Source organism: Oncorhynchus nerka, linkage group LG2, assembly GCF_034236695.1.
Source record: "Oncorhynchus nerka isolate Pitt River linkage group LG2, Oner_Uvic_2.0, whole genome shotgun sequence".
In the NCBI taxonomy this organism is placed as follows: Eukaryota; Metazoa; Chordata; class Actinopteri; order Salmoniformes; family Salmonidae; genus Oncorhynchus; species Oncorhynchus nerka.
Genome location: NC_088397.1, coordinates 71,767,221 through 71,783,441, shown reverse-complemented (window position 1 = coordinate 71,783,441; position 16,221 = coordinate 71,767,221). Strand labels below are relative to the sequence as shown.

The 16,221-nt window shown below is 41.8% G+C and overlaps 1 protein-coding gene across 1 annotated transcript; it reads right to left on the bottom strand.

Annotated features, from left to right (window-relative positions):
- Positions 1-8,113: 8,113 nt before the first annotated feature.
- LOC115141660 (beta-crystallin B3-like) lies at positions 8,114-12,134 on the bottom strand. Its single transcript, XM_029680737.2, has 6 exons — positions 12,045-12,134; positions 11,033-11,114; positions 10,112-10,230; positions 9,694-9,826; positions 8,712-8,854; positions 8,114-8,558 (listed from the first exon to the last, which is right to left on the bottom strand). The coding sequence occupies exons 2-6, from the start codon at positions 11,105-11,107 to the stop codon at positions 8,318-8,320; spliced, it is 711 nt and encodes a 236-aa protein (XP_029536597.1). The 5' UTR covers positions 11,108-11,114; positions 12,045-12,134; the 3' UTR covers positions 8,114-8,317.
- Between the last annotated feature and the right edge of the window lie 4,087 nt (positions 12,135-16,221).

Here is a 16,221-nt window from a genome sequence, read left to right as displayed (position 1 = left end):
AGTTAAATGGGTTTTCATCGCATTTTCAACTCTACTGATGGTTTTCTAACAAAAAAATGGTGTGTTTATATAGTGAATGTACCAACTCTGGTATTGGCATGTGCTCTCTAGCCAACAGCTTGCAGATACAGTGCAGGTATAGGCTAAATTATGAGGTTATTGTGGACAAAAGAGCAAAATCATTTTAATTTATCCAATGGCATCCAAGCATGGATCATCATGTCAACAGAATGAGACCCTCAATATTCATTGGAAAGTAGCATCAAACGCATCAAGCCCATAACTTATTTAATCTGTAGTTTAATAAACTGCATGCTTTCCCGAGTCTTAGTGGGAGGACCACAAACCATGTCATTGAGTGATTCCAAGTTTACTTCATTATGATGGATATTATATCAATATTTGCACATAAAAGCATTTCCAGCACTTTTTCTCACATAATACATTTTACTGACACAAAGTTTCCACCTTGTCTAGCGTATTTTGATTTGTCGACCTTTGGAAACTTTACTGACAAATTTGCTGTGACCATCAGCCCTGTCAGAACATTTGTACTTTTCTCGCATAAAAAGGTTGGATGAAACCTGATTAATGTGGTCTTATTCCATTTTACAGGTCAAATGTTTTGGCTCCTGTCTCTTTATATTCTTATAGACTAGCTTCTTATCTGTCATATTTGGAGTTATGTTGCTCTGTTATGTGGACACTTTAATTTTTCTTTACAGATACCAGTTGCCCTGGTCGTGTCCGTATACAGCAACTTTAAAAAGCAACTGCCTCTAAAAAAAAACAGCCTATGTGGCATTGCTAGTCAGAAGTCAGAAGCATTTATTCTACTGTCAAAATGTACCATAAATATTTTTGTGGTCATAAGCTCAGTCTCGTCCAAAACTGAGTTTTGTGAGACTTGTGGACTAGACTGTATCACAATGTAAATTAAGGTTGGGTTTGTTTCAATTCTGACCACAGCTGGCAGCACACAAGTTTTCATCAATTCGAAGTGCAGCTGCAAGCTACCCGAACATAAATGCATGTGGTAAATTTGGCTTGACTTTGGATATCCCTATAGGACTCGTTAGGGACCATCTGTAAATTATACAATGTAGATGGGACAATACGTTAAAATTCCAATAGCTCCCAATTTCAATGACTTCAAAACAACTATAAACTGTAGAAATTCATACACAAATAGTGAAAGCATTTAATGTTTTAAAATATTGTTTCATTTACATTACAGTGGGGAGAACAAGTATTTAATACACTGGCGGTTTTGCACGTTTTCCTACTTACAAAGCATGTAGAGGTCTGTAATTTTTATCATAGGTACACTTCAACTGTGATCTCTCACAGAATCTAAAACAAAAATCCAGAAAATCACATTGTATGATTTTTAAGTAATTAATTTGCATTTTATTGCATGACATAAGTATTTGATCACCTACCAACCAGTAAGAATTCCGGCTCTCACAGACCTGTTAGTTTTTCTTTAAGAAGCCCTCCTGTTCCCCATTCATTACCTGTATTAACTGCACCTGTTTGAACTCGTTACCTGTATAAAAGACACCTGTCGACATACTCAAACAAACAGACTCCAACCTCTACACAATGGCCAAGATCAGAGAGCAGTGTAAGGACATCAGGGGTAAAATTGTAGACCTGCACAAGGCTGGGATGGGCTACAGGACAATAGGCAAGCAGTTTGGTAAGAAGGCAACAACTGTTGGCACAATTATTAGAAAATGGAAAAAGTTCAAGATGACAGTCAATCACCCTCGGTCTGGGGCTCCATGCAAGATCTCACTTCGTGGGACATCAATGATCATGAAGAAGGTGAGGGATCTGCCCAGAACTACACGGCAGGACCTGGTCAATGACCTGAAGAGAGCTGTGACCACAGTCTCAAAGAAAACCATTAGTAACACACTACGCCGTCATGGATAAAAATCCTGCAACGCACGCAAGGTCCCCCTCCTCAAGCCAGTGCATGTCCAGGCCCGTATGAAGTTTGCCAATGACCATCTGGATGATCCAGAGGAGGATTGGGAGAAGGTCATGTGGTCTGAGGAGACAAAAATCTAGCTTTTTGGTCTAAACTCCACTCGCCGTGTTTGGAGGAAGAAGAAGGATGAGGTCATCCCCAAGAACACCATCCCAACCATGAAGCATGGAGGTGGAAACATAATTCTTTGGGGATGCTTTTCTGCAAAGGGGACAGGACGACTGCACCGTATTGAGGGGAGGATGGAGGGGGCCATGTATCGCGAGATCTTGGCCAACAACCTCCTTCCCGCAGTAAGAGCATTGAAGATGGGTGGTGGCTGGGTCTTCAAGCATGACAACGACCCGAAACACACAGCCAGGGCAACTAAGGAGTGGCTCCGTAAGAAGCATCTCAAGGTCCTGGAGTGTCCTATAGCTAGTCTCCAGACCTGAACCAAATAGAAAATCTTTGGAGGGAGCTGAAAGTCGGTATTGCCCAGTGACAGAACCGAAACCTGAAGGATCTGGAGAAGGTCTGTATGGAGGAGTGGGCCAAAATCCCTGCTGCATTGTGTGCAAACCTGGTCAAGAACTACAGGAAACATATGATCTATGCAATTGCAAACAGGTTTCTGTACCAAATATTAAGTTCTGCTTTTCTGATGTATCAAAAACTTATGTCATGCAATAAAATCCTAATTAATTACTTAAAAATCATACAATGTGATTTTCTGGATGATGAAAATGACAGACCTCTACATGCTTTGTAAGTAGGAAAACCTTCAAAATCGGCAGTGTATCAAATACTTGTTCTCCCCACTGTATATAATTTATTATCCCTAACTAGCTCCAGCAATAGGCTATCCAGAGTCCGTCAGGTCACACACCAGCCGGGTGACGCTAATTGTTTAAATAATTTGGCTAACTCTTCTCACCTGCGAACACACACGAGACAACCACATCAAACCACAACCTGAAACCAACTCACATTTGAATTCAGTCATGGCCGCTAGCATTTCTTAATGAACCAAATAAAAAGACGAGGCCAAATCAGGAAGTGCAGTCACCCTTTAAAACAAACTAATGACATGTTGCACCTCTACTATACCTTGCAGATGAGCCAAGGAGGAGGACAGATTACAACAGCGGGCCAGGGGAACACTTAGAACAGCAGCAGCCAGGGGCAGGCCCAGTGGTGATTTTAGCAAGTAAATCTTGGTGGGGCAAACAACATTTGTTTTGGTTTGATGCATGCCAGCAAAGCAACAACACAACACTAAACAATACATTAATTGGACTATAACGGTGACAAACAGTGACCACAAACCGGTAGGGCCTACATAAAGCTGTCCCAAAAGCAGTCCCAACACCTTACCACTGTTATACCTGGCTATCAGCAGAGCCTTGTCTGGCAGAAAAACAGTTAATTGAGCCTCATTTACTGCCTTTAAAAAAAACAGCTTAAACAAATGTGGTTTCTACTGACAATTGAGATGGACAAACTATGGCATAAGGGGATGACGAGCGGATAAGAGGCAATCCGTAATTTCGATTAAGACAATGAGCAAGCTAGAACGGATGTAGTCAATATAACTATTTGTTCAGCACTTTTGAAATGTACAGCGACAGAATTCAGAACATGGGCCGTTCTTAGAGCTCCCTGTACACCAAGTCAGAACCATAGGATAAATAAAGGGTGCATATATGCAGACAACAAAAGCTATTACAATATTCGATGATGACATTTCTCTAAAACAGGCTATAGGCTTCATGTGCACCACCAAGTAAGAACAGTAGGCTAAATTATGAGGGGAAAACAGACCAAATTATTAAGGTGAGGCACATGGGCTACTAACAGCTTACTACACAACATACACTTAGTATTACTTTCTTAGCTACACTATACATATCTCCCTGGTATATTAAATCATTTATGAAGTAGCATACATTACATTTTTGGACTCACCTTGTTGTGCTGTGCTCACTTGAACAGGAAGGTGGAGCGGTGGTCCTTTGTGGGCTAATTTTGTTTTCAAACTTTGTCATCACAGTCTGGCATTCTCTGAATTTATGGTGCTTTCAAGACAACTTGGATCTCTGAAAAAGACAAGGTCAAATCATGACATTAGTGATCTTCAGGTCGGAGCTCTAGAAAGAGGCCAGAGTTCCTGACTTGAATTTCCGAGTTGGATGACCTTTCAAAATGTGTTTTCCCAATTGGAACTTGTTTTTTTCCCCAGAGTTCCCAGTTGTCTTGAACTCACTGAAGTCTGAGATTTCCCCGTTCTGAGTTCAGATTTAAGAGTTTTCAGTTATTTTGAAAGCGGCAGAAGTCATGCTGGATTAACAGCATGGCAAATTATTAATATTTATCCTTTTAAGCTTGGAAAAGAGACCCTTAAATCCAGACTTGGACCACACATCCACTCCACTGAATAGCAGGCTAGTGATTGCTTTGCAATGCTTGCAGTTAGCCACTGATTCCTTCCAAACCACTCATTGTTGAATTTGCGCTTTCCAACTTGTTGTGTGATGTTTATTTCCAATGGCCGATGAACTCCAATATGGTTTATCTATAATTTCTCCGAATTTTACTTCATATGAAAATAATTAGATTGTAGATTGTCAACTTGGTTCATGATGATGACTGCTAGCTTGCTACCTAAGATTTTGAAAGTATGATGTAGACATAAGTCCAATCAAAGCTACTGTAGAAATAACGTGATTTGACATCACTTTATCTGTGGCCCAAGACCTCGAGCCTTCTTGGATGGGTACTTCTAATGTAACTCTATGGCAGAACCCAAGGGACTTGAATTTTTAGCTCTCCCCGTAGATTTTGCGCTGTCGTAGTGTCTCCATGAGTGACAGAACACTGAGCCAATCACGGCACAACTAGAGAACATTACCAACCCCTACACTCCGTATTTTCTACTGGCTGCCCCACCACCACAGAAAACACTGAACTAGGCTGAAACACCTACATTTTGGAGCTACCTTTCTCAAGAAAACAAAACAATGTTTTATTGTTTGCAAACTGATATATGAAATGTATTAATGCCAAAATAACATGCAAACAGGCAACAACAAAAACGTTTGTTGTTAAGCTCTGCCCCACCTGCCCTGAATGACGGGTCGTCACTACACCGGCCCAAACAAGTTAAGTTACCCCAGTATCCCCTTGACCGTTTTAGATTGCAAAGAGACACACCAGATAAGAAACACCCAGCAACAGAAGAATAGGATATAATGGAGAGCCACACCAGACGAGACACAGAGACAGCAACAGAATGATAGGTGATGGAGAGAGACACACCAGACAAGATACAGAGACAGCAACAGAATGATAGGTGATGGAGAGAGACACACCAGACAAGACACAGAGACAGCAACAGAATGATAGGTGATGGAGAGAGACACTCCAGACAAGATACAGAGACAGCAACAGAAGAATAGGTGATGGAGAGAGACACAGCAGACAAGATACAGAAACAGCAACAGAAGAATATGATATAATGTAGACACCAGACGAGACACAGAGACAGCAACAGAAGAATAGGATATGATGGAGAGAGACACCAAAAGAACAGAACAGGCCATAACAGAAGAGGATAGACAAATGAGATAGTAACAAGAACCTGAGATGGCAACAGACAAAACACAGACAGCAACAGACAAGACACAGAAAGTGACAGAAGAGGGCAGATGGACAGAGAGGGTTTGAGCACACAGTAGACTATCACTTCAAGCTGCTCTATAGTCTAGTTCTATTTACACAAATTATAACAGGTGACATAGAAACAGTTAAAAAGTTTTAAAAAAAAAAAAAAAAAAAAATGTTTACAAAGAATTTGCAGGTGAGGTGAAAAAGCCTTACTTCTACACTTTTTACAATCAGGACATGGAGGATAGACAAGAGACATCAACATAGAAGACTAAGCGACAGCAACAGAAGAGGACAGACAAGAGAGACCACAGAGAAAGCAATGGAGAGAGGCAGATGGGTGAGCACACAGTAGACTGTCACTTAAAGCTGCTCTATGGATTCCAATTATTACATTGTGTGTGGTGTGAGTGAGTGAGTGAGTGAGTGAGTGAGTGAGTGAGTGAGTGAGTGAGTGAGTGAGTGAGTGAGTGAGTGAGTGAGTGAGTGAGTGAGTGAGTGAGTGAGTGAGTGAGTGAGTGAGTGAGTGAGTGAGTGAGTGAGTGAGTGAGAGAGAGAGAGAGAGAGAGAGAGAGAGAGAGAGAGAGAGAGAGAGAGAGAGAGAATCCGGGTACTGTTAAGCTGTGTTCCCATTGGCAGTTTGAAGTGACTCCAATCCTATGTATTTGCAGATCCAATTCAAATCTGTTCTTTTTCCTGCAGTCTGAACAGACCAAAAACACATGGAATCTGATATTTCAAGCGACATTGGAAGTTGGATCATCTTATCCTTTGAGGCTTTAAAAGTGTACTTACAGCATGATTTTCCATGAACATTCAAAGAAACTGGGAAACGTCCATGACAGGCATGGTTGTCCCCTTAGCTTGCTACATAACTTCTGAGTGATAGGAAGCACAAGCGTCGCCACCAATCAGCCTATACCACTGCGCACACACCCATCATTACTATGACAACTAGCATAGCCATGTCAGCAAATGACTGCTGTCTGTACACACACATCCAATTTGGTCACTTGTAACTTGCTGTTTGGACAGTCAGTAGACCAAAACGGATTTGAAAAACAAAACTGATTTGAGCATTAAGGCCTGCAGTGTGAACAACCTTTAGATTCTTTATTCCGTTTGTCTCATTGGACATGTCAGCGTCTATGTTTTATGTTGTTGAGTGGTCTAGAGGTTTTTGGCAATACACTGTAGATGTATGTGTTCCAGGGTAGAGAGACCCACAGTTGCTACTGTAATTGACTACTGTCAGTGTCTGCTGTGGCAGGTAGGAAAGTGCAAGTTAACTGATAAAGAGCTAATCTCTCAATGTTCATCTCAAAGTGCACCAAACTTATGAATTTTAGCCGTTGAAATTCCTTTGCCTCCGGACCCCCTACTGGCTTTGAGCTAAGCTCCCAATGTCTTCAAATCCTAAAAATGCCCCTGCCTCTGGGGCCTGTTTGGTGTCACACTTTTTCCCCATCTAACACAACTGACTCCAATAATCAACTGATCATGATGTTCAGTTTAGAATGCAATTAGTTTCATCAGCTGTGTTTGCTAGGGGTAGGGGGGAAAGTGTGACACCACTCTGGGCCCCGAGGACTCTAGCAAAGATTGTGGATATACTGACAAGATACATGCCTCTCCGATCTAACAATGGGAGTCGTTGTCCACAAAGCGGCACGGCTGGCTGTCTAGCTCCCACCTATCCTTTCTTTGGATTGGTGGATACATCTCATTATTGTAATCCTTTTTTGAATATTCAATGAGGGTTGTTGGAGAGAGACGCTATGCTACCAGCCTCATGCCATGAATATGCATAGCCATCTCGAGACAACTCCGATATAAATATTTTTTTCTCAAAGTTGCTGGGATGTCACATGTCCTACTTATATCAGTACACTTTTAACAACTTAAGCATTACACAAAACATATATTAGATTAAATAAACCTCAAGTAGAAAATAAGCCATTCATTTTTTGTTGTTGACCAAATTCAACACTCATTGTCCTCCATACAAGAATTCCTAGCCTGGGTGGGGCGAAACTAAAAAAAACGCTACCTGATGGATGGAGACAGAATTTCCGCCGAGTTTGGTCTCTTCCTCTCTGACTGTAGTTGCCCATCCCTGCCCTAACCCTTCCTCACAATGGAATGTCTCGTAGTCTACCTGAAGTTTGTTGGGTGAAAGTGTATACTTTTTTAAATGGTGATAAACATGATTGTTTTAATTAGTCTTTGACCTCTCCTCGACACTCCTCTCAACTTCCCATGCAGATTGATGTCTTCTGGTTCCATATTACCATCTGCTCAGTGTTTTACCCTACATCCATTCTAATAATGGGGCTACAGTATATTGTAAAAAAGTACTTTAAACCAAATAATATTTCTGCTATTGTATGGCGATGGCACACTAAATAATATTATTCTAACAACGTCAGAGAAGTTTTCAGAGCAAAAGACAAAAACAACACAATCTCATCCAGTTGGATCAAACCAAATCAGGGTCAAAGCCTTTATTATTTCCACTCCAGACACATAGGTAAGTCCGTGATGGTCACTTCACTTCCGAGTTTTTTGTTTCTTGGTGGCCCTCTGTGATGAGGAGAGACTCAGTGGAACCCTGGATGGTTGGGGGGCCCGGGTTTGGCTTCTTAGGGAGCCTGGGGCCACAGCCACTGTCTTTCAGCTGGTGCCAGCGGTGGGTGGGGGTGTGGGGTTGGGTGCAGGAGTGGGGGCAGGGGGCGGGGCAGGGGGCGGGGCGGGGGCGGTGAAGCAGCCCCTTTTGTGCCACTGCATGTCACGCACGCGTCGGACGGACTGGATCTGAGGCGCCGTGGCTCCCCAGTCGTTCCAGTGCTTGTAGTCTCCAAGCTCAAAGACATACTGGCGACCCCTGTAGCCTGGGAACATGTAGCCCACCCACCTAGGGAGGATAGGGGAAAAGGAACATACAGTCATAATCACATTTATGGAACACAAAAAAACACACTTGCATGATAGATAACCTTGCAGTAACCTAGCTGTAGAGAGATACTGTATTCCTGACCTCAATTATATGTGGAGGTGTTGAACTTACGTTCCATTCAGAGCCTTTACACTGGCCACACAGTCCTGGAAGCCATGGACCCACAGGCTGGGGATGTCGTCGTCCACAATCTCCATCTTCCTCCCTGCGTAACCTGGTTTGTCAAACAGGTGGAGCTTGTGATCTGCACTGTCCTGGAGAAACACAGATCAGAACAGGTTGTGGTTATGCTTTGTTTTCCACACTGCTATTTAGTTGGTGTTTAGTTTGAAAGATGGTAGCTACTGGAGATTGAACCAAACTTGCAAGCTTATTATGCAAGATTATAAAAGTCCTTCAACATTACCATCCACCAGTAGGTAACGGTCAGTTCCGGGAGACTTTAGGCCAAACTGGGAGAGTTGACAACCCTACTTAGAAATAAAAAAGTTGGCTATTTATAGACAGAATAATGTTTTGGTCTATACCCTTTAGCTTGACTAGTCTCAGATATCGCCAACCTTGGAGCAATATAAGCCTATAGGCAACAGGTCTGGGGAGGATGTTGTCCTTGTTGGCTTTTGTCTGACATTTCAAAAAATTATAACTTTTTTAAAATATTTTTTTTACAAACAACTCTCCCAATAAATCACACGTGTCGGTAGGCAGGGCTAAACATGTGCCTCTGCCTGGGGCCTCCAAATCACTAAATCCACCCGTGCCTCTGTCACAACTGATGTCCAACTTGTACAGACATTTTAGCTGGAGCATTGATACATTGCCAGACGCAAACCGTCTGTTTAGAGAGACTATATATAGCTTGACAGTCTTATCTTATGACAGCTGGATGCCTGTCCACTGTGGGTTGCTAAGGTCAGTAGGCTAACATCCTTATATACTGTATGTAGATTATGTGTAAATTATTTGGTCTATATTCTCCCTGTATATTCTGTTTATTGTACAGCGTTTCACCAGGTCAAATTCCTGAAACATGTAAATACTTTGTGAATAAAGTTGATTCTGATTGTAATTCTAATTCCAGGGACATACTGACCACTTGGAGTGGCCTGAAGGACAGCAGGTAGTTGTTAGTCTGGCTGTTGGTCCAGGTGCTCCAACGAGGATACTCGCCCTTCTCCAGGACAAACTGCTCCCCGCCAAATGCCTGGCACTCAAACGCTACCCAGCTGAGAACACAAACGTAATTGCACGTTACCAATTGTTTGTACATAAATGGTAGTTGTGAGATAATAAATGAAAGGTAATTGGTAAAAACTGTAAATGTGATCGAAATGTATATACTGTATGTATTTCAATAGGAATGTAATTAATTGTCTAGAGACTGAGGTTGAATTAAATAAGGGCAGTCAGTGTCATAAGAGGCTGGGAGTAGTGGAGAGACAGGTAAACATTAAGTGGCTACGAATGAGGCATCATGGGTAATGTAGGAAATCAAAATCATTGACACTTACGGTCCAGATTCCACAATGACAGATCCCACCTTCTCACATTCCTTCTCAATCACATCCTTACACTCTGCAGACAGCTCCACCTTCTTCCCACGGAAATTCTCGAACTCAAACACCACCACCTGGCAAGCCAGGGAGAGGCACAGGTCAGTGTAATAATACATAGTATAAAATAAGATAAACAAAGCCCTTTTTACAACAATAACTTTTTTTGTTTTTGAATTTTTACCCCTTTTTCTCCCCAATTTCATGGTATCCAATTGTTTTAGTAGCTACTATCTTGTCTCATCCCTACAACTCCTGTACGAGACAAAGGTTGAAAGTCGTGTGTCCTCGGATACACAACCCAACACAGCACGCATCCCACCAATGTGTCAGAGGAAACACCGTGCACCTGGCAACCTTGGTTAGCGCGCACTGCGCCCGGCCCGCCACAGGAGTCGCTGGTGCTCGATGAGACAAGGATATCCCTACCGGCCAACCCGGACGACGCTAGGCCAATTGTACGTCGCCCCACGGACCTCCCGGTCGCGGCAGGTTACGACAGAGCCTGGGTGCGAACCCAGAGTCTCTGGTGGCACAGCTGGCGCTGCAGTACAGCGCCCTTAACCACTGCGCCACCCGGGAGGCCCTACAACAACAATTTGAACATTAGCACAAACTGCATAGGCCTACAAGTTGCACAGTTCTAATTTAACAATGTGCTGTATAGTGAGGTGTAATTGTTCTGTACTTGCTTATTTCATTGTAAATACATGGTATCAGTGACCCTTCATAAAAGTGGGACCCTGGGAACACTAGGATATAACAATATTTTTTTTAAGTCCAGTGACCTTGTAGCTCTGGGGTGAAGTTTCCCCAAAGTTGCAGTTCTAGGATTAGCTTCTGCCTAACACCCACCTTGCAAGTTCACCCTACACCCACCTTATAGGTGGCTCCTGCCCCTCCTTGGCTCTTCCCAGCTGCTAGCTGCTCAGGTGCACCCTGCTGCTCTGACATTTTACCTCTACATTCCAAAACATTCCCAAACACAGTCAGTCACTTAACACAATGGCAACAGGGACTATAACAGCTAACTCAGAGGTGGTCTGTGCCGTGGTCACTTTAGGTCTGGCCAATAAGATCAGCAAGCCTCTGGCATTGCCCAGTATCACATTTGGCATTCGAGTGCAATCAAATACTGTAGTTTTTGCGTGCACGAATACTCCAATAATGTATTGTCATTTTGGAGTTACTTTCATTGTAAATAACTATAGAATCTGTTTCTAAACAGTTCAGGATTATCCATAATCATGGTAGCATCCACATTCATGTTGAAGCGTTAAGAAAGATATTCTATTCTAATTTCAATAAAAGTGACTCCAAAATGACACAATACATTATTTACCATTAATTTCTATTGGGCACAAAATCATCTGAAACACAACCAAAACAAACAGAAAATGTATCCAACAAATGTTTATTCACATTTATTGCTTGCTATGAATATTGGACCAGATATTTCCCTTTTTACTACTTTATTACACATAAGTGAATTTGTCCCAATACTTTTGGTGGCCCTAAAATGGTGGAGACTATTCACAAAAAGTGCTGTAATTTCTAAACGGTTCACCCTATATGGATGAAAATGCCCTACAATTAAAGCTGACAGTCTGCAATTTAGCCTCATAGTCATTGTATAATTACTATTTCCAAAGTGCTGGAGTACAGAGCCAAACTCCCAAAATGTGTCACTGTCCCAATTCTTTTGGAGCTCACTATATTACATATTCTTTTCCACTATCGCATTTGATACATTCACACATATTCAATTCCAGGTAAAACAACAGTGCACACAGGGTTATGGAGAGCAATAAATAGGGATAATTGAAAACAGCAAGAGTTGTTGGCAGCACAAGACGACAGACAGAGAGGAAAGAGAGAGATCTGTTTTTACCTGGATGGCTTGTGCTTCACTGCACCACGTACGAGGCACACTCTCTTCGTTTTTCCTTGTTCTTTCTTTTCTTTGATTTATTTCTCTCTTTCTCACTCTGTATGAGGGCGTGTGAGTGTTGAGGCCTGGCGAGCAGGCACTAGGGGCCAGGGGGGGTATTTATGGTTTATAAATGGCACACTGCAGCAAAAAAACAGGAATGGGGATGCTGTTGATGCAGCAAGTCTGTCGCTTGCATTGTGTCCATCACACTGCCCCTCAATAGGGCTGCCACCCGGGCCGACCACGCTCATGCTGCCACCCTGCCAGTGGCCCGATGGTGGGCACACACAGACAGCGAGCCAAGAGGATTGAGAGAGATCAACCCCACTCAGCACTATTGGCCACACCTAGCTGCCCATATGTCTGTCTGTTCAGCTTTCCATCCGTCTGCCTGTCCACTACCCCGCCATCTCTCCCTCTCTTTCTCCTGTCTATTGTTCTATTTACTCCCCTTCATCTTCTCCCACGTTCACTCTCCCGTAGTGCATTTCCTTTACTTCTCTCCTTTCATCCTTTTCATCACCCTCTCTTATTTTCAGCCATTTCTTAATCCTTTAAGTTTCTTTCCTCCTCCTTGTTTGACCTCTTACCCCTTTTCTCTCCTTGCTTCTCTCTATTCACCTCTTTCTCTAATCTGTGTGTGACACTGTTTACCTACTCTTAACACCACCCTGTCCTATGCACTAGGTGGCAGTACATGGTTCAGTTCTATATTAGCAGGATCCAGGTCAAACATTGGTCTTTGCCATGCAAACAGCAATGCAAACAACATGCAAATCTTCTTACACACCTCCCTTGATGCACTGGACATTTTTACAAGCTCACTTTCCAGGGGGAATCTGGAGAAGCCCTTCCTTGCAATACAGTAATGATGTTGTCTATTGACACCTGGTGCATTCAACCAACATGCTCCTATCACACGCTTTGCACACAACCAATGTAGAACGGTAGGTGTCAGAAACATTCTATGGTGCCACTCAACATAATGCTTCTTACTGTATATGGGCCAACCGTATTTGTATCTCTGAGTGTATTTTTGTGTGTTTTCTATTATTCCAGTGAATTTAATAAACATAGCATTAAAGAAACAAACGATTCCATAGAACATTTTTGAGAGAATTGACATCTTTGAGACAGGGTTAGTGATCCTTTGAGACAGGGTTAGGGATCCTTTGAGACAGGGTTAGTGATCCTTTGAGACAGGGTTAGTGATCCTTTGAGACAGGGTTAGTGATCCTTTGAGACAGGGTTAGTGATCCTTTGAGACAGGGTTAGGGATCCTTTGAGACAGGGTTAGTGATCCTTTGAGACAGGGTTAGAGATCCTTTGAGACGGGGTTAGTGATCCTTTGAGACGGGGTTAGTGATCCTTTGCGACGGGGATAGTGATCCTTTGAGACGGGATTAGTGATCCTTTGAGACGGGGTTAGTGATCCTTTGAGACTGGGATAGTGATCCTTTGAGACAGGGTTAGTGATCCTTTGCGACGGGGATAGTGATCCTTTGCTAGGGCATAACATTCTGAGAACTATATGTTTCTTAGAGCTTGGTAAGAGCGTGGTTGTCCTATGGTTATTTTTGCATACAACCTTCCCACAACTTTGGTATTTCCTAAAAGTTCAAACATGGTTACATTTCATCAACATTTTTTAAATGTTCTTGGAGCGTTCTCCAACTGGTTTCACATTGAGAATGTTCTCAAATAGTTCCGAGAACGTTAAGAAACAATGTTCTTCAGGGGAATTTCAGTACTTCAGCAAAACGTTTCATACAGGTTTCCTCATGGTTCTTTTTAAAGTCATGTTCTCAGAATGTTCAGAGAACGTTAAGAAACAAAGTTTTTCTGTGGGAATTTCAGTACTTCAGCATAACGTTTTCTGCATGTTTCCTCATGATTCTATTTAAAGTCATGTTCTCAGAACATTAGGAAATATTTTTCATAAAAACCTCAAGAAAACATAAGTAACCTTCAAAGAACTTTCTAACAACAAAACACTCTCTAGCCTCTGTCTTGTTAAGCATGTTCAGGTGTGTTGGCTGCACCTGATCCCACCTGTGTTGGCCACACCTGATCTTAATGAGTGCTTGTTTCCATTGAAATGGGGTGTGTTTATAATAGACTAAAATGAACAGCTTTGTTTCAGTTTTTTTTAAACACACCCCATTTCAATGGAAACAAGCACTCATTAAGATCAATAACCTTTACATTTAATTCAAAACATTTACATTTAGAGAACATTCTCAAAATGTAATTGAATTACCTTCAAATAACCTATAATTTCTGTTCTCAGAACGTTCATAAAACCTCCCAGGAAAACTTTCAGGAAACCATAGTAAAATGTTCTCAGAACCTCCCTGCACCCTAAAAATGTACGTTCCCAGAACAGACAACCTTTTTACTTCCGTTTTCAGAATGTTTAAAAGCTTTTCGTTTTACCAGTCAAGAAACGGTTGGTTTCATTCACAGAACCAATGGGAAACCAAAAACGTACATTCCCTCAACTTCCATGGAACCAAATGTGCTAGCTGGGTCTTTGAGGTTGTGGAGAGCATGGTTGTCCTATGGTTATTTTGCATACAACCTTCCCACAACTTTCTGGGAATGATGCAGGATAGTTGCTTAGCTGTGAAAAAATTTCAGCACATTTAAGGAACTTGACAAAAAAAAACGTTTTTCTTGCTATTTTATTACTTTAAGAGAATGTATCCTAAAATGTTTTGTTACATTGTTACATTTTATAGAATTTTTTTTTTAAGGAACGTTCTCCAACTGGTTTGACATTTGGGAATGTTGTCAAATATTTAAGAAACAATGTTTCTACAGGTTTCTATTTAAAGCCATGTTCCTAGAATGTTAAGAAACTTTCCATAAAAATCAGAAACTTTCATAGAATTGTTTTAAGAATGTTATTTAAAAACATACATTCTGTTCTCAGCTTTAACAAAGCTCTCTTTATCCTCTATCTTGTTAAGTGTGTTCAGGTATGTTGGCCACGCCCACTAATTGGCCACACCTGATCTTAATGAGTGCTTGTTTCCACTGAAATGGGGTCTGTTTGAATAGACTAAAATGAACAGCTTTGTATGTGTAAAAAACATGTAATGCTAGCTCCATCCTGGTGGCGCAGTGGACTAACAGAAGATTATAGGTTTGAATCTCATTGATGGCTTGTCACAATAAGAAAAATATATGTTTTTGCTTGATTAATGCCTAATAAAATACATTTTCATGAGTCCCATCTCTGCTTGGAGTAAATAAAAGTAAGCTGAACTGTTATTTTCAAAGCATGGGAATATTGTTAATAATGTTATTTTACATTTGTTTTAGCAGTCCCACAGAAAAATGCAGTAAAGTGCCTATACAAAGCCCTCTGTCACTCAGAAACTTCTTCCAGTGTCTGCCTGCCAGCATGTGTACGCTACCTCCCACTGAAGCATGTAGCCTACTAAAAGACAATTTATGCTTGATCCAAAAATGTGGTTGGAGGCTCGTATGGAGGGTGTGACGCAATGCAGAGCTTCCGGAGACATGCAGAGGCCAAATCAAGCTCTGTACCACATCACTGTGCACCTCCCAAATGTTGTAACAATGTGGAGGGCTCTGTATAGCTCCGCATTAACATGATTGGTTGACGGTAGGTGGGGGCGTGAGGTCCTGTATAAACACAAACTCACTGCTTCCTTCACAACAGCTCTGCACTGTTCTGCGAAGCGCAAGAGGTATGAATGCCCTGACTTCTGCAGAGGCCGTATTTAAGTTCAAAGATATTCAAAGTTCCTCCATAGAAGCCGCTACTCCGTAGGTATAATTCTGTGGGCTTAATTCAGATAATGTATGTCATAACAACATTTACATTTACGTCATTTAGCAGACGCTCTTATAACAAGATGCCCAGTGGTTCAAGACAAGCCTCCTCCACCCTCTTGTTATCTCCCCACCTGCAAAATTTCAGTCGCATCTCTCTGCCCTACACTCTTTCCATCACACATGTAAACAACTATAGCTTGCCAGCTCCATAGCAAGCTGCTCTGTATGCACAGATTGGTGAAGTAATTTAATGTCGAGCTAAATGTAAAAAAAAAAAAAAAAGACAATTTCATACAGTAGGTTTAAAAAAGAACAGAAAAGAATCATA